The 19,142-nt window shown below is 43.6% G+C and overlaps 1 protein-coding gene and 1 non-coding gene across 2 annotated transcripts; both read right to left on the reverse strand.

Annotated features, from left to right (window-relative positions):
* Positions 1-1,014: 1,014 nt before the first annotated feature.
* On the reverse strand, positions 1,015-4,101 carry LOC127185378 (testis-expressed protein 13A-like). The gene is made up of 2 exons (XM_051141860.1): positions 2,807-4,101; positions 1,015-1,084 (listed from the first exon to the last, which is right to left on the reverse strand). The coding sequence occupies exons 1-2, from the start codon at positions 4,099-4,101 to the stop codon at positions 1,015-1,017; spliced, it is 1,365 nt and encodes a 454-aa protein (XP_050997817.1).
* A 3,513-nt stretch (positions 4,102-7,614) lies between these two features.
* LOC127186082 (small nucleolar RNA SNORA17) lies at positions 7,615-7,745 on the reverse strand. Its single transcript, XR_007830326.1, has one exon. It is a non-coding gene; the product is annotated as a small nucleolar RNA SNORA17 (small nucleolar RNA).
* Between the last annotated feature and the right edge of the window lie 11,397 nt (positions 7,746-19,142).

The raw sequence follows: 19,142 nt of genomic DNA on the forward strand, positions 1-19,142 counted from the left end.
AGCTTTCTCAGTTATTAATGGCTCAGGTTTCTACTAATGAGTCTTCAGGAGCTTTCCTGCAGATTGCAATGTTTTATCTCAGAGGAAATTGCTACAAAAGTACTAATTCCTAACTCTTACTGCCTTTACCAGAGTTTAAATGCTTGTCAGAAATTTCATCCAATTATCTTTTCCCACGCATTTTGGCTAAGTGAAAACACAGTCCCTCTCTTAAGCATGTATCTCCTTTTACTCCCTTCATAGCCTATAGTTGTTGTAGATCTGGGGTTCTCAACCTGGGGTCAAACAACCGTTTCACGGGGGTCATTTAGATCATCAGAAAACACAGCTACTTACGTTACAATTCATAATAGTAACAAAACTGCAGTTACAAAGCAGCAACAAAAACAATTTTATGGTTGGGGTTCACCGCAACATGAGCAACTAACTATTAAAGTCACAGTATTAGAAAGGTTGAAAACCACTGTTACATAGGTTCCCATCCCTCCTCAGTCCTGGCAGTTTAGTTTCTACTCTGCCACCACCCTGAGTGTGCCGGAAGATTCAAAGTAAACACCAGACTCAGTGAACATTTTTTTAGCCAGCATCAGCCTCAGTTTGTGATCTTATCTTTTGATTCTTTCCCTGCTCTCACTGCTAAGCGCTTTCCTGCCTGCCCTCTAGTGGACATGCGACATTATTCAGAGGCAGTTTGGGTTGTGATAACTGAAGGGGTAGGGAGTGGGAGACACAGATAGACAGACTTTAGGAATCTGCTTAACTCTTTACAATGCACAGGAACTTCTACTCCCCCAGCAAAGAACTAGCCAAATCTTGATGTCAAGTGCAGTGAGGGTAGGACACTCTGCAGTAGCGGTAGATAAACAGGCCCAAGGGTGTTCAAAAATTGCAGGCTGGGGACATGGCCTCCAATCCTGATGGTGACTGTACCCTCACCAATAACAGACAACCTAAAGTCACATTTCTGCTGCTCCAGGTGTCCCACTGGCCACAGGAACTTCTTATTCTCCAGGTTCATAGTCTCTGAGAGATGGTCAGTTGTGACCCAGTCTGGTCCAGGTGCAGTCCCTCCTCCTCCTTCCACCTGTGGATAAAAACACACAGTCAATTTCAAAAGAATTAATCTCTTATAGTCACAAGAGGGAGAAGACCAACTTCCTACCCACCCTTTACTCCTCTACACCCACCTTCCTCCACCTCCTGCCCCCACTGAGGTAGGATTCTGTTCCACTTTACATTTCTGAATACATTGAGAGCTTTTGAAATCCACATTTTCCTCCATTTAGTATGCTGCCGAGTCAGAAGAGAGAATCCCACCAGAGAGCACTCTGCTTTGGCCCATGTAGACTGACAAACCCTATGTGTGCTGTCAGTTGCTGACTCACCTTGGAGCAGTGGCCTGAGTTCCCTGGTCAGAGTTCTGTCTGCTTCGCCCACTGAGGACTAGGAAAGATTTTGTTAAGAGGCCATATAATTGCAGAAGTCCATGCTTGCACCTGCTGCTGGCATCCTCTGTAGTCTTTCAGAATCTTCACAGGGTTGGCAAATCTCCACCATGTTAATTTGAATTACACATAAACCTGAGGTTAACCCACCCCAGGTCTCATGTGATGGTTTCATTTCTTGTGATATTACTCTCTCAGAATGTAAGCCTCCTATCCAGTGCATTCCTGGGAATAGTCACCCTAGGCTTGAACTTTAGTAACAGAATTCCCTCAGAGCATAAGCATCCTATCCAGTTCACTCCTGGGGACTTGGAATAAAGGGGTCATCACTATTTGCTACCGACTTGTTCAAGTCCCCTGTCAATTCCATTATGCTTCTTTAATGGTGCATTCTTTTGAAATTACTTTCCTGATCCAGACATGGCAATACACACCTATCATCTCAACACTTAGGACGTGGAGGCAGGAGGACCTGGAGTCAAAGTCATCCTCAGCTACACAGTGAGTCTGAGGCCAGTCTGGGCTACATGAGCCCCTGTTTATAAAAAGAAAAGAGGCTGGGCGGTGGTGGCGCATGCCTTTAATCCCAGCACTCTGGAAGGCAGAGGCAGGTGGATCACTGTGAGTTCGAGGCCAGCCTGGTCTACAAAGCAAGTCCAGGACAGCCAAGGCTACACAGAGAACCCTGTCTCAAAAAAAAAAGATATAAAAAAAATTACCTGATATGGGAGTGGTCTAGCTCCTGAGAACAGGAATCTACTGGCTAACTTAAAGAGGAGAAGTAAGGTAAAGCAAAACTTTATGCAGCACAATTGCAAAGAAAGAAGAGGTAGCTGAGCTCTCTGGAGTCACCTGATCAACTCCTCTGTGCCTCTTTCTACTTGTCAGCTCCCTGGACTGTCTAGTATCCCTCTGAAACTATCCAGAAAGCAGCAGGGGCTGTTCTCCACCTTAGCCAGGGCCAGGCATAGGCTGTACCCTCCAGTGTCACTGGTTATGATCCTGGACCCAATCCTGTTCTGACAATTGAATCTATTTCAATTTACATCTTCCAGTCTGAAGTTTTTGGGTCACAATGGGTTGAATAACCGCTTTGGCTCTATCTTTTAAGGCTTAGGTATGTGGAAAGCATGGGGTTTTGTATATTTACACTAAGGAGGGGAAATGCACCCACGCATGCATGCACCCATGCAAGCATAAGCATTCACATGTGCCAAAGCGATGCTGGGGTGTCAAATGCAAGTGATCTAGACTACAAAAGAAATCATCAAAACTATCTATGCTTGTCCCATTTATCCCCTCCCTTCACCCCCCCCCAAATTGATTTCCCTTTTCTGTATCATATTTTTTTTTTAACTCACTGAGGGCTTGGCAGCCAGCCTTGCCTCCCACAGTGGAAGCAAGTTTTCTGCCATGAAAAATTCACAAATTTACACCAGTGGCAACCCCAATTCCCATGCCTGTGTAATGCTGCTAGTCTCTGCTGCTGGAGTCTAAAATCACTGCAATCTTTTGGGGCATCTTGGAGATAAACTGTTGGGCCCTCAGGTTCAGACATATTCATATCAGTGGCCATGAAGTAGGGAGGCATCTGAGGTTCTGTGAGTATGCTTGGCGGTGGGGATGGGGTGGGTGTGACTGGGAAGGGACTCTCATATGGGTATGTAAATGAGGCAGGGAGTTGGACAGTAACAGATGGTGGGGAGGTTATGGACCTAGGACCCAGTGGCTCTGAGACAGAACATGTGGGACTTTCCACATGTTCTTCCTGCTCTGCCTGACCCTTTAAGCCCAAGGAATAATTTTCCTGCTCCACCACTCCAAGATGCTCCAGGGTGCTTCCTTCTAGCTCTACTGTGGATGCCTTAGGGGCAGCTATGGCTATAGCACCATCCATCTCCTTTTTTGGTCCACACTCTGCTGTATCTCTGGCTGTCACCTCTTTTCTCTCCCCTGCATTTTGTGCCTCTGTCTCTCCCCATTGGGTAGCGGTAGCAGGGGCAGCAGCAGCGGTAGTAGGGGCAGCGGCAGCAGTAGCGGTAGTAGGGGCAGCAGCGGCAGCAGCAGGTGCATTAGTCATGACTGACGTCTGTGCAAATGCGGAGGCCCTCAGCTCCTGGAGAGAAGTGAGCAGAGTTGAAACAAATATGCATATAGGAGCGGAAGAGGGTGGGGCTGAGACAGGGATAGGAGGTAGTCTTACTGCATGTAGTAGCTTCAGTCTCAGCAGGTCTCGCTCTCTCTGCAACTGGGCTAGCTTGGTGTGGGCCAACTGAAGCTGGAAGGCCGCCTCCTTGCGTTCCATCTGATTCTGGTCTGCGAGCCTCTTCAGATCTATCGCCAGAGCATGTGCCGCTGACCTGTGTAGGCTGGCGAAGTCATGCAGCCACTGCACTCTGCACGCCTGCAAGTGGCCTTGTCTGCAAGCAAAGCGAACGCCCAAGGCCAGGCTGCCCCAGGCACAGGCTTCCCGAGCTGCGCTAGGCACCTCCCTGTCTTCCAGGATGGCTTTGAGCTTGTCTTCCACCTCCTCCCAGGACTTGGACAAGTTCTCAAGGTAGAACTTGGGGCCTTTTGTGTGCTTGGTCATTTGCTGATTGATGAACATTAACACCTTGCCGTGCCGGAACCCATTAGTTTGGTCCTCGGGATCCATGATGGCTGAGTGCCTTAGGGGCTTCGCTGACCCTGCAGTAGTATAGAACAGCGTGCGGTGGGTCTTTGTTAGCACCACCTTTCTCTCTCCTTCAGCCTCCCATCAATGCCTTAACTCTCCCTTCCCCTGAGAGCTGCTAGCCATTTTTCTCTAAAAGTGACTCCTTGGAAGGCTTTCACTCTTACTAAACAATCCCCAATAGGCCTCACCTCTCCAGCTAGTGGTTAGAGAAGGTATAGGCCGAATGTACCTGCCTCAGGACCAGCCTGACAATGACACAGAACCAACGAAATATCAGTCTTCTCTTCTCGGGTAGACAGCCGCAGAGAAAAGGACTCGCGACACCAAGTCTCGTTTGGAAATCTCGCGGTTTTTGCTTTGGACTGTTCCAACTTCCAGGACTGGCAGGGGGGAGACCGGATGTGGGGTAGAGGGAGTGGCACCTGCTTACAAGAAAAAAAAAAAAAACGGGAACCAACTGCTGGTAGGATTAAAACGTATTGAACATAGAAAGAAACAGGATTGAAAAAAAAACTCTTAAAAAAAAAACGTAAGGATCTAAGCAAGTTTCAAGTCGTACCCCCCCCCCCCGCCAAGTGTAATGGTTTGTTCCATCCATACACGTCTGCTCCTATGGATGGAATGTTCTAGAATTGGAAACCCCAACCACACAGGGTTTTCCTGAAGCAACCCAAAGAAAGAGAGTGGGGAGGGGACGCGGGGTGGGGGCAGGGGGAGGGGGAATGGCTGGGGAGAGGGAAGGGGAGTTCTCTATCTGCCAGTTCACTATGATAATCTGTGGTCATTTCTTCACCCCAAACGATGTACCGCCAACCTCCACCTGCCTCCACTGTCAATGCCTTAAAAGCACCCCCTCCGTATGGCAGTTTATTATCAGGTCCCTTTCATTTCTCCCATTCACTACTATAGGTACGTAGCAATCCTACCCAGACATCAGAAGTACTTGTAAGTCTGTTACAGTGCTCGACGAGGGGGATGGGAGTTGGCTTAGCCATTAAGAGCTCTTGCTATTCTTGCAGAGGTCCTGAGTTCAGTTTCCAGTACTCACCTGGCAGTTTACAACTGTCTAACAATTAAGTCTTAAGAGATTTGGTGTTGGCTGGTTGGTGGTGGTACATGCTTAATTAGTCCCAGCACTCGGGAGGCAGAGGCAGGTAGATTGCAGTGAGTTTGAGGTCAGCCTGGTCTACAAAGCGAGTCCAGGATAGTCAAGGCTACACAGAGAAACCCTGTCTCAAAAAACATAAATAAACAAACAAACAAACAAACAAACAAATAAATAAGAGATTTGGTGTCCCCTTCTGGTGTGCAGACGTACATACACACAAAACACTCATAAACATAAATAAATCTCGAAGAGTAAAACAATGCGCAATAACTTTCTGAGGTCTCAGAAAACAGATTCCATGCTGAGTCCTGCTTTGTCACTTAATTTATGACCTTAACTCAATTTTCGTTTCTTCCTGTGGGCCTATGTTGAGGACCAAATGAGAAAAGTGCATGTACAATTAAGGATATATTCCTTTTTTTTTTTTTCCTTCTTGAGACATGGTATTACTATGAGGACCAAACTGGCCTCAAAGTTAGGTATGTCTGTGTCTGACTCCCAAGTGCTGGGATTAAAGGTGTGTACTACGAGTCCCCATTATGATTCAGTTTTTGTGAAATGTATAACGTAAAGGTATATATATTGCCTTTTACTTATTTCTATAATCTTAGAGAACTGAGATGAGAGAGTATATGTTTTGTTGTGTGGGTTTTTTTTTTTTTTTTTTTTTTGAGACAGAGTTTCACTGTGCAGCCCTGGCTGTCTTGGAATCACTTTGTAGACCAGGCTGGCCTCGAACTCACAGCAATCCACCTGCCTCTACCTCCTGAGTGTTGGAATTAAAGGCATGTGCCACCACACCTGGCCAGGTGAGAGAGCATAAATGCCATATATTTGTTATTTTGGGGAGGTGGGCTCAAAGGAGTGGTTAGGGGAAAGTGAATTTTTTTTTTTTTTTTTTTTTTTTTTTTTTACTTTTAAAAGTTCTCTCTCTGGTTTCAACTGTTATAAAGAAAATAAGCATCATTCACTAAAAACCTCTAATATCTCTAATATAAGCAGGGTGCGGTGGCCCAGAACCTGTAATCCCAGCACTCAGGGAGGGCAGAGGCAATTGCACCTTGCACCTCTGAGTTCAAGGCCAGCCTGGTTATTTCCCCAAACAGAAAAAAAGATAGTTTTCTTGATATAAGATAAATGTAAATATTCTTTTTAAAAATCATTATCAATATATATTCATTATGTAAAATGGTGGGTTTTATTATGACATTTTCATGTGTATATCTGTATATATGCTGTACTTTGCTCATAGCCATGCCCCCGTTTATCCTTTCTTGTCCCTCTTACTGACCCCCTTCTTCTCCTCAGACCGTACCCCTTCTACTTTGTCATGTCATATATATGATATATTGTACTGTATCAAATATATATGACAAAACTTTAACATTTATCTTTCTGACTATGGCTCATTTCCTTAACATCATGACCTCCAGTTTCATCCATTTTCTTGACAGGATTTTTTCCCCATTTTTAATTAAATTTTTTGTGTATGGTATATGCACATGCGTATATGTATGTGAGTATGTTTGCCTGTGCAGTCACAGGCAATCACTTCTCTACCTTATTTTTTAATTAATTTATTTATTCACCTTACATCCCAATTGTAGCTCTCTCCATCATCATCTCCCAGTCCCAGCCTCTCTCCCTCTTCCCCCATGCCCCTCTCCTATTCCTCAGAAAAGGGGGCCAGTCTCATCAAGTTGCATCAGGACCCTGGCAAGGCAGTCTTGCCAAGGGAAGTGATCCAAAAACCGCAACAGAGTCCATGTCAAAGACAGCCCCCACTCCCCTTACTAGAGGACCCACCCTACCTTATTTTTTAATGTTTGTTTGCTTGTTTATTTATTTATTCATATGCACATGTTACAGTTCATATGTGGAAGCCAGAGAACAACTTGCAAGAGTGTTTATCTTATACTATCTGGGTCCTGGGTATCAAACTCAGGTCATGCTTGGCAGCAAATGCCATTACCCACAGTTCTATTTTCCCATCCTGACCTTGTTTTTGTCTTTAACATGATCTCCTATTGAATCTACAACTAGAGGTTTTGTGTACCTTGGCTGGCTCGTGAGGCCTTTGGTTTCTCCTATCTTGGGCCCTCAACATTGGGAGATATTCTGCCACCTTCATCTTTTTCCATGGGTGCTAGTGATCAGAATTCAAGCCCTAATGCTTGTATAGCAAGTACTTTACCCACTGTGACATCTCCTCAGCCTACAATTTTGTTGTTCTTTATGGATAAGTAAAAATTCATTATATATCTTTTTCCTTCCCGACCCTGAGTGGGTATCCTGTGCTGCACCAGAGTGGTCGTCATCTTAGGCCAGCTCCCTGCCTGGGACTGGGGGACTGGTGGTCGTCTCAGACATACTTTGTTTCAGGGAATGGTCGGCAACTAATCCTTCAGATGGTCATCAGTCAGAACCCTGAGTGTAGAGAAAGCCTCTCTCTCTGCCACCTACTGATGATGCACAGGTGACACCGCAGCCACAGCTGCAAGAGTGAATAGATGATGAAAGGCAAGCAAAAAAGAGAGGGACTGAAGGTGCTTACGTGGGGCAGCCTACGGACAACCCGGGAAGCAAGAGCGAAGATGGAAGAGTGTGTCTGGTTTTATGTTGAACTCTTTAGTCCATTTGGATTTTAGTTTTGTGTAGGGTGATAAATAATGATCTATTTGCATTTTTCTACATGTAGCCATCCAGTTAGTCCAACACCATTTGTTGAAGATGCTATCTTTTTTCCATTGTATGGTTTTGTCTTCTTGGTCAAAAATCAAGTGCCCATAAGTGTGTAGGTGTTTTTTCTGGGTCTTCAATTCGATTCCATTAGTTAACCTATTTCTCTGCCAGTACCATGCTGTTTTTATTACTGTAGCTTCCTCCAGAAGATCTTTTATTGTTTTAGTTATTCTGGGATTATTGTTTTTTCATATGAAGTTGAGAATTGATCTTTCAAGGTCTGTAAAGAATTGTGTAGGTATTTTGATAGGGATTGCATTGAATCTGTAGATTGCCTTTGGTAAGATGGCCATTTTTACTATGTTAATTCTACTGATCCAGCAGTATGGGAGATCTTTCCATCTGATATCTTCTTCAATTTCTTCAGAGATTTGAAAGGTTTTTTTTTCTTTACAAGTCTTTCACATGCTTGGTTAGAGTTACACCAAGATACTTTGTTTTTTGTGGCTATTGTGAAGGGTGTAGTTTCCCTAATTTCTTTCTCAGCCTGTTTGTCATTTGTATCCAGGAGGGCTACTGATTTTTTTTTAGTTGATTTTGTATCCAGCCACTTTGCTGAAGGTATTTATCAGTTGTAGGAGTTTCTTGGTAGGATTTTTGGGGTCACTTATGTATGTATACTATCATATCATCAACGAGTCTTTTCCCTGATTTTGGTGGAACTGACTTAAGTTTCTATCTATTTAGTTTGATGTTGGCTATAGGCTTGCTATATATTGTCTAAACTATGTTTAGGTATGTGCCTTGTATTCCTGATCTCTCCATGAGTGAGTGGTGGATTTTGTCAAATGCTTTTTCAGCACTTCAGGAGATGATCATGTGATTTTTTTTCTTTCAGTTTGTTTATATGATGTATTAGGTTGATGGATTTCCATATACTGAACCATCCCTGCATGCCTGGGAGGAAGCCTACTTGGTCATGGTGAATCATATCTTTGATGTGTTCTTGGATTCAGTTTGCAAGTATTTTATTGAATAGTTTTGAGTAGTTTTGTTCATAAGAGAAATTGGCGAGATTGATGAGTCTTTGTGAGATTTAGGTATGAAGGTCACTGTAGCCTCATAGAACGAGTTTGGTAATGTTCCATCTATTTCTATTTTGTGAAATAGCTTGAAGAGAACTCGTATTATCTCTTCTTTGAAGGTCTGGTAGAATTCTGTGCTGAAACCATCTGACCTTTGGTTGTTGTTGTTGTTTTGTTTTGTTTTGATTTGGGGGGGGGTGACTTGATGAATGCCTCTATTTCCTTAGGAGATATAGGACTATTTATCTTCTCCCTGATATTGATTAAATTCTGGTAATTGGTAACTGTCAAGAAAATTGGCCATTTAATTTAGGTTTTCAAATTTTGTGGCATACAGGCTTTTGAAGCAAGACCTAATGATTCTTTGGATTTCTTTAGTGTTCATTGTTATGTCTTCCTTTTCATTTCTGATTTTGTTGATTTGAGTACTTTCCCTCTGTCTTTTAGTTTAGCTAAGGGTTTGTCTATCTTGTTGATTTTCTCAAGAAACCAGCCCTTGGTTTTGTTGATTCTTTGAATTCTTCTCTTGGTTTTTAATTTATTGACTTCATCCATGAGTTTGATTGTTTCCAGCCGTCTACTCCTCTTGGGTATGTCTGCTTCTTTTTGTACTAGAGCTTTCAGATGAGCTGTTAAGTTGCTAGTATGAAATGTCTTCAATTTTTTATGTAGGCACTTAGTGCTATGAACTTTCCTTTTAGCACTGCTTTCATTGTGTTCCATAAGTTTGGGTATGTTGTACCTTCATTTTCATTGAGTTATTGGAAGTCTTTAATTTCTTCTTTTATTTCATCCCTGACCCAGACATCATTGAGTAGAAAGTTGTTCAGTTTCCATGAGTTTGTCAGCTTTCTGTTGTTACTGTTGTTGTTGCGTTCCAGCTTTAATCCATGGTGGTCTGATAAGATGGAAGGGATTATTTTGATCTTCATGTATCTGTTGAGGTTTACTTTGTGACCAAGTACATGGCCACTTTTTGAGAAGGTTACATGAGGTGCTGAGAAGAAGGTATATTCTTTTGTGTTTGGGTGAAATGTTCTGTAGATATCAGTAGATCAATTTGACTCATGACACCTATTAGTTTCATTGTTTCTCCATTTAGTTTTTGGCTTGATGATCTGTCTATTGGTCATAGTGGTGTATTGAAGTCTTCTCCTATTAATGTATGGGTTTTGATGTGTGATTTAAGCTTTAGTAGTGTTTCTTTTAAGAATGTGGGTGCTCCTGTATTTGGGGCATATATAGTCAGAATTGAGACTCATTTTTGTGTATTTTCCTTTGATGAGTATGAAGTATCCTTCCCCATCTTTTTCCATTCATTTTGCTTGAAAGTCTATTTTATTAGATACTGGAATGGCTACTCCAGCTTGCTTCTTGGTTCTGTTTGTTTGGAAACATTTTTCCAGCCTTATACTCTCATGAAATATCTATCATTATTGCTGAGGTGTGTTTCTTGTATGCAACAGAATGATAGGTCTTGTTTTTGCATCCATTCTGTCAGCCAGTGTCTTTTTATTGGGGAGTTGAGGCCATTGATGTTGATGGCCATTAATGACCAGTAGTTGTTGGTTCCTGTTTTTTATGTTGATGGTAGTGGTGTGTGTTTTCCTTTCTATTAGTTTTGCTGCTGTGGGGTTATTTATTTCCTTTGATTTTTCTGGATAAAGTTAGCCTCCTTGGGTTGGCATTTTTCCTTTTAGTATCTTGTGGCTAGATACTGTTTAAACTTGGTTTTGTCATGGAATATCTTGTTCTCTCTGTCTATAGTGATTGAAAGTTTTGCTGAGTATAGTAGTCTTGGTTGGCTTCTGTGGTCTCTTAGTGTCTGCATGACATGTGTCCAGGCCCTTCTGGCTTTCATTGTCTCTGTTGAGAAGTCAGGTGTAATTCTTATAGACTTGCTTTTATAGGTGACTTGGCCTTTTTTTCTTGCAGCCTTTAATATTTTTTCTTTCTTCTGTGTGTTTAGTGTTTTGATTATTATGTGGCAGGAGGATTTTCTTTTCCGGTACAAACTATTTGGGATTTTGTATCTTTCCTGTGTACTTATGGGCATTTCTTTCTTTAGGTTAGGGAAGTTTTCTTCTATTACTATTATTCTTAGGTTTGGTCTTTTTATAGTACTCCAGATTTCTTGGATGTTCTGTGTCAGGAGATTTTTAGATTTAACATTTTCTTTGAGTGTTGTATCGACTTCTTCAATCATATCTTCTACCCCTTACATTCTCTTTTCCATCTCTTTTATCTTGTTGATGATGCTTGGGTCTGTATTTCCTGTTCTCTTCCCTAAGTTTTCTATTTTAAGGATTGTCTCAGATTGTGTCTTTATTGCTTCTATCTCCATTTTAGGTCTTGAATCCTTTTATTCATTTCCTTCTGCTTGATTGTAGTTTCCTGTCTTTCACTAATTTCTCTAAGCATTTTGTTCAATTGTTTCATCTCTTTCTATGTGTATTTCTGTTCTAGTTTGAGGGGTTTATCTTCCTCCTTTAAGGCTTCTATCATTTTCATAACCTCAGATTTGAAATCTTTCTCTTGTGTGTCAGATATGATAGTATCTCCTGGGCTTGCTGTGGTAGGACTAATGGTTTCTGGTGATGTCTAATGTCCCTGGGAATGGTTGCCTGTGTTTTTATGCTGACCTCTTCCCATGTGATGTCTCTGGTGTTAGCAGGTTTGGTGGTCTCTGATAGTCCGAGAGTTTGGTTGTCGATTTAGACAATGGTACTTTCGTCCACGCCTAAGTCACCTCCTCTGGGTTCACTGTCTGCTTGCTTGCTGTTTCTGACAAAGGTGGGTCAGGCAGCTGTGGAGCAGGCGCAAAGGATATCTGAGCAGAGAACTATTCCAGTGGCCTGGCTAGCCTCCTCCTACTGGAGGACAATGGGACTTTGGACCTGCCCCCAAGTCCCCTCCTCTGGATTCAGTCTCTACTTGTTCTTGGTTTCTGACTTAGGTGGGGCAGGCAGCTGAGGAGCAGGTGGAAAGATATTCTGAGCAGAGATCTGCACCCAGCCAGCCTCTCCAGGGCAGAGGACAGTGGGACTTGGTCTGGCACCCAAGCCACCTCCCCTGGGCTCACTGTTTCTGCTTACTCGCTGTTCCTGACACAGGTAAGTCAGGTAGCTGGGGAGTGGGTGCAGAAAGGTCTCCAAGCAGAGAACTACTCCAGTATCCTGGCCCGGCCTCCTCGGGGCAGAGGACAGTGGGACTTTGGACCTGCGCCCAAGTCCCCTCCTCTGGATTCACTCCCTGCTTGCTCACCATTTCTGACTTAGGTGGGCCTGGCAGTGGAGGAACAGGTGGAAAGATATCCCATATAGAGATCTGCGCCCGGCTGGCCTCCCCAGGGCAGAGGACAATGGGATTTTGGTCTCGCATCCAAGCCACCTCCTCTGCCTTCACTGTTTTGCTTGCTCGCTGTTCCTGACACAGGTAGGCCAGACAGCTGGGGAGCAGGCAGAAGGATATCCGGGCAGAGAAGTACTCTGGTAGCTTGGCCAGGCCTCCTCAGGCGGAGGACAATGGGATTTTGGTCCCTTGCTGAAGTCGCCTTCTCTAAATTCACTCTCTGCTTGCTCGCTGCTTTTGACAAAGATGGGCCAGGCCGCTGGGGAGCAGGCAGAAAGATATCTGAACAAACATCTACTCTGGTAGCGGAGGGCGGGGGACAGTGGGACTTTGGACCCTTGCACAAGTCCCCTCCTCTGGGATTAGTCCTGCTTGCTCGCCATTTCTGACATAGGTGGGTCTGGCTGCTGAGGAACAGGTCGAAAGATATCCGGAGCAGAGATCTGGGCCGGGGTGGAGGACAATGGGACTTTAGTCCAACACCCAAGCCACCATCTTTGGGTTCACCATATCTGCTTGCTCATTCTTCCTGACACAGGTAGGCCAGGCAGCTGCGGAGGAGGCAGAAAGATATCTGGGCAGAGAACTACTCCGATAGCTTGGCTGGGCCTCCTCCGGGCACGGGATAATGGGGTTTTGGTCCCTAACCCAAGTCCCCTCCTGGGTTTACTCTCTGCTTGTTCGCTGTTTCTGACCTAGGAGGGTCTGGCAGCTGGGAAGCAGGAGGAAAGATATCCGAGCAGAGTTCCTCTGGTGGCCCTTCCAGTCTCCTCAGGTGGAGCACAGAGGACACTGGTGTTTTGTAGTCTCCAGTTCAGTCGATAGCCGGAGAGTGTAGGTATAGATCGCTTGTAGGCAAGTGGCTAGACTTTGGAGACTGCATACCCACTTGCAGGGACCCAGAGACTTTTCTGTGGATTAGCAGGATGGTCCAGAGGCTGAACCCACCTGTGCTCCACACAATGTGGACCCCTCTCACCTGGAAAACACCAGCACTGGTGTTTTGTAGTTCTCAGTTTGGTTGTGAGGTCACTGTGCTGTCCGGGTGCTCAGACACGGTATGTGTGTGATTGGCGCCGCCATCTTGGATCTCCTTAGGGTGTGTGACCAGCACCTCCATCTTGGATCTCTTCAGCATGTGTGATCTGCACCACCATCTTAGATCTCCTCAGGGGGTGTGATCAGCACCACCATCTTGGATCTCTCTTGAGAATAAAATCTTAATGGGAAGTAATGCAAGGAATTAAAAAACTTATTCCAGGGAAATAAAGGTGGAGAGGACAGAGAAATGAGCAAAAAACATTCTTCATATCACGAGGAGGTATTATATTGATGATGGCGATAGTCAGTGTCTAGGGGCAATAAATTAATAGTGAATATATAAAATTTTTAATGTAGTTCTATCAAATGTGTAGTCTGGGATTTGAAATAAAGAATGAGTCAGTCCTACATGAATATAGGGATTTAAAATGAGATTAGATAACTAGTATTTCTGTGTGTGTGTGTATGTGTGTGTGTGTGTGTGTCTGTTTCTTTCTGGGTCTGTCTCTCTGTTTCTGTTTCTTTCTCTGTCTGCTTCCTCCCTCCCTCTTTTCTCTCCCTCCCCTCCTCCTTCCCAATGTGAATTCCTTGTTTTGCATTTCACAAGTCATTGCTATGGGGATAAGGAGTTGAGATATGCCCACATGATGGGAGCTTGTGTCTGATGTTTTTATTCAATTCATATGGTATTCTGCATATGATGTGGTCTACTAAAGCAGCCAATTCATCCCTATATATATTTTACTACAGTTTGTGTGCTAGCCTTTACCCAGGAAGCTCAGAGCCTATTTGTTGAGTATCTTGCCTCTGTCTTTGTCGTCAACCCACACTTCACAAAGTGAAAAATCCCACGGGGAACAAAGGGGTGAAGTGTCATTGTGAGGGTTTCAGATGTTCCAACTGTAAAGTGAAAAGACTAGAGTGAGCTTCTAAGAACTAGTTGGCATGTAATGACTATGGAAGTTGTTGGATGCCTGCTGTGTCTTTCAGAAGTTAACTGATTGTATGCAGTGCTTATAATAATGCTTTAAGGAAGGTTTTATTATCTCTATTGTAAAAAGAAACCAAGGATCTAGGGAATTTGACCTTCTTCATTTCATACTGCTAAATGATATACTAAGGATGGGATTCCAAAATCTATCCCCAAATCTGATATGCTTTTCAGCAGCATGCCACATTATTTTTGTAGAAATTTACTCATATTGGCTATACAAAGAATAGCAGCACAGGATAAGAGAGTCCTGTTGGGATTCTGTCTCCCCATTATTTGACGATTTCATGTAGATTGCTTTCTTATATGAATATATTAGGAAGTTTCAACAGTAATGGGTTTTAATACTACTATTACATCTCAAATGCCCCCTTACTTAGTTTTAGCTGTCCTTCCTCGTATTTCCTTCCTCATCCTTCTTCGCTCCCCTCCACACTTGACCCTCCTAAATTAGAGCCCCCCCTCATTTATCTATTCCCTTTCCTAACAAGATCTATCTGTTCTTTGTAGCCCCTACCTTCTGTAGGTCTATTTATTGTAACCTGGTTATCATTACCTTCACAGCTAATTTTTACATTTAAATGAATACCATGTTTTCCAGCATATAAGATGACTAGGCTTATAAGACAATCCCCAACTTTTCCAATTAAAATTATAGAGTTTAGAATATACTCGCCATATAAGACTACCCCTCTTCTAATGCACAACCTGTGCAGCAGACTCCGCATGTGTCTATTTGCAGGCAGAGCCCTTAGGGACACTTACATAACAAACATCCGCTGAACCAAGAAAGAGGAAGAAGACCCTTTGTGCCAGAGGGGCTTAGAAGGGGCTGCTCAGGGAAGGTGAGGTAGGAGCTGGAAGTCAAGAGAGGAAGCAAGGAGGTTGTAGAATGTCCTCGGAAATCCAAAGTGAAATGACTCATTTGCTCAGGTCAGCTTGAGCACATGCCATCTCACAAATGCTAGCTAGGTAGAGCTCTCTTCTTGCAGATGACTCTGACATTAAAAGAATGATTTGCTTTTGGCCATGTCCTAGGGGACTCAGGGGCCAGCATCTTTGTGAAGGTCTGCTGCATGCAAAGGACATTACTGAGCTTCTTAAATGTCCTCTTATCCTTGCTTTTTTCCTGGGCTTTAACATTTGGGATTCAGTTGATGGTCTCTGCTGGCATACTTAGGGGCCATTGCATGTTGCCGTTTCTCCAGACATTCTGAGTTTCTGCTCTCTGCAGCTTGTTAGAAGTCTCTTACACAAGTTCTCAGCTCTGTCCAGAACTTGACAAGACTGCTGCTAATTCGTAGTAAAATTGGAGGTTTGGGACTGAAATTGTTAAAACAGTGACTGTCAGTTGACGGATCTGGCATCATGAATTGTAGGTCCCAATAGAGTTCCTGATGTTACAGTGATCCCTAAAATTGAAGACTTTTCCCCTGCTGATTGAATCTCAAAATTTAAAAACGAAGAATGACAATGTAGAGAGAATAAAACCCTCCTTTCCCTGAATCTCTGCTTATCCCTGGCCCAAGGGATCTTTTTCACATGTCACTTGGATTTTCTAGTATTTTTTTTTCCTAAATGATTCCTAAAGTTTCCTGGAACAGGTAAGATGATGACACCATGATGAGGGTATACAGGCCCTTTGTGAAGGGTTGAAACGCCTTTGCTGCAAATTGCAGACCTTGTGGTAAGTACTAGGAGGGGCTCTGTTTAGGAAGCCTTGCTCAAGGCTGTGTGTGAAACAGATGCTCAATAAGAAATGTGGAATAAAATTAACTTTTTCCCCCTCCAAGATATGGGGGTTGAGGGTTGAGACAATCTAGCTGTCTTTGGCCTTGCATCAATCCTCCTGTCTCTTCTTCTGGAGTGCTAGGATTAAGATATATACTGTCATGGATAGGGACGTTGATTTCTTTTTTAAATCTTTCATCCTGTACAGGTTGGCACAGTGTTATCTTGCAGATGCCATGCTTGTGCCTCAGTCCTCAACAGAAGTGAGAACCTAATACCTAAGTGAAAACGACTTCAAGGATTTTGGAGTCCAAATGCTGCGTGATGCACTAATTTGACCAACGTGTAAACTTGAGACATTCTAGTAAGTCACTGTTATGGGCAAATTGGGAAAGAAGGGGACAGGATGGACATGTTGGATTTAGTCTGAAACAGCTGCCATTTTTTTTTAAAAGAACAAACTGAAGATAGGCCAGACCTAGGCAAAATGGTAAAGTAAATGAAATTACCAAGAGACCCCTTTCCTCCTTGGTGGGCAGGAGCAGAAGAAGATAACAGGCAGCTTGTATCTCATTACCAAGAGAAGCAACATAATAGAAGAAAAACAATACAGGGCTCGGCTCTTGCTGGGTTTGGCTCAAATCCTAGATCCATTCTCTGCTAACTATATATGATCTTCCTGAGCTTCAGTACTCTTGACTGTTAAATGGAGATAACACTGCTTACTGAATACTTGAATGAAGTCAGTATGAGGATTGAATTGAGAACTCAATTGTGAATGTCCCTAGTGGACGTACCCCTAACACATAGGAGGTGTTACATGTTAAGCCAATTGCATTTCAACTTTTCATAGCGGCCAGCGTGCTAATGAGAACATTTTGAATCTCTTTGAAATGTGAGGGGGATGAAATGTCATGGTATGATTTCAAGAGGTGGAGGTCTTAACCTTCTGTGAGCAGTGTCCATCTGCCAGCTCAGCAGGCTGACCTGACATACGAAGTAATTCTTAATTACAGTACAGCTCTGCTCTGTTGGCAGCTAACCAGTGGCCAGGTGGCCGTGCCATGTCTGGTATTCAGAACTGGAACACAGAGTGGAAAGGAAAGGCTTAGCGCGAACATTCCACAGTCCAAAGCCAATTTGGGAGATTGAACTCAGCATAAAGAGCTGATTACAAGGCTGCAGCAGACACTGCTTCTCTGCTCAAGAGAGTACTTATTACCAAACAACCAGAGGGAATGATGCACATGATTAAGTCTGGAAGATTAGGGACTTCCATAGTAGTAGTCTCAGAAAGATGGATATGGAGCCTGTATTGTCGAGATTGATATCAGCTCAACTGTTCTAACTCCTAAAGCTCCTTTGACTGTAGAGGAGCCTCAGGGTAACATCACCCTCCAGCATGTGAGCTACAATAAAGGCTCTAAATAACAGCAAGGAGAAATTGTTTTGTTGGGATGGAATGCCATTGTGTGCTTTTATGTAATTCGTGATACCATTCCCCATCACACTTGTGATTGGTCTTTTTTTTTTTAATTTAAATTAATTTTTTAAAATTTATTCACTTGGCCAGGCATGGTGGCACATGCCTTTAATCCCAGCACTCAGGGAGGCAGAAGCCAGCGGATCTCTGTGAGTTTGAGGCCAGCCTGGTCTACAAAGTGAGTTCAGGACAGCCAAGGCTACACAGAGAAACCCTGTCTCGAAACTCCCCCCAAAACATTATTCACTTTATAGCTCAATCATAGCCCCCTCCCTTGTGGCCTCCCTGTCCCACCCTCCCTGTCTCCTCCCCCATATTTCCCTTTCCCTAGTCCTCAGAAACAGGGAGCTCTTCTCCAGTATCAACTGACCCCAGTTTATCAAATCTTATCAGGACTGCCTGCGTTCCCTTGCTCTGTGGCCTGGTAAGGTGGTCGCACCAGGAGAAAGTGATCAAAGACAGGCACCAGAGTCCATGTCAGAGGTAGTCCTTATGCCCCATTTTATGGGACCCACAAGGAGACTGTGCTGCCTGTCTACTACATCTGAGCAGAGGGCCTAGGTCCTTACCATGCATGGTCCTTGGTTGGTGCGCCAGTCCCCATTGGCCCCACTGGGCCCAGATTTGTTGGCTCCATTGGTCTCCTTGTGGAGTTCCCATCCCCTCCAGATCCTTCTATCCCCCAACATTTCCATAAGATTCCCTGTGCTCAGGCTAGGCATGGTGATGTGCGCCTTTAATCCCAGCACTCGGGAGGCAGAGGCAGGCGGATTGCTGTGAGTTCAAGGCCAGCCTGGTCTACAAAGTGAGTCCAGGGCAGCCAAAAAAAAAAAAAAAAAAAAAAAAAAAAGACTCTCTCAGAGTTTGGCTGTGAGTCTCAGCATCTGCATCGATCCCCCCTGCTGGTGGAGTATTTCAGCTGCTTCCAGTATGTGTTTTATTTGTCCTTCTAATTGAAAACCAGTGCTTAGTCTTTTAAAGGAGATTCTTCTACTGTATTTTTAGGCCAACTTTTTAACTCTGGCATGTAGCAAGGTCATAGCAGTGTGCAATAACGTCGACTACAAAGTGAAGGATCACACAGAGTAGCTATAATTGTCTGACCTCGAATCTGAATCTTGAGCCTTAGGATTTATATGGCAGAGCTGAAATCAGTAGAAAAATACATATTTATCCAAACAGATGAGAGAGAGAGAGAGAGAGAGAGAGAGAGAGAGAGAGAGAGAGAGAGAGAGAGAGAGAGAGAGAGAGAGAGAGATTATTTAAAATGGAGGGCTGGATTCAATTCAGGAACACTTCCTAGAAGGAGGAATAGGCTGTAGGAATTGTAAAGACTGGAGGAAAGATGCTTACTATGAGCTGATGGCTGGAGATCTGAATCTTAGTCCATAAAGTGTATTTGCATCTTAAAATATTGTGTCTGTATCTGTTAATGTCCTAGAACAAATCCTTAGGAAGTATGCATAAGTACGTTAGTAATTAGGGTATCTAGGGGAAAGACAAGATGACAAATAAATAGCTTTCAGTAAGTAGTAACTGTTTATCTAA

This window comes from Acomys russatus, chromosome X (genome assembly GCF_903995435.1).
Source record: "Acomys russatus chromosome X, mAcoRus1.1, whole genome shotgun sequence".
NCBI lineage: Eukaryota > Metazoa > Chordata > Mammalia > Rodentia > Muridae > Acomys > Acomys russatus.

Bases quoted from the DNA above. Each gene is read 5' to 3' on its own strand.
- LOC127185378 (XM_051141860.1), bottom strand. From the start codon at position 4,101: ATGGATCCCGAGGACCAAACTAATGGGTTCCGGCACGGCAAGGTGTTA. The intron at 1,085-2,806 runs GTGAGTTAAAAA...TTTTATCCACAG, and splicing joins GGCTGGCTGCCAAGCCCTCA to GTGGAAGGAGGAGGAGGGAC.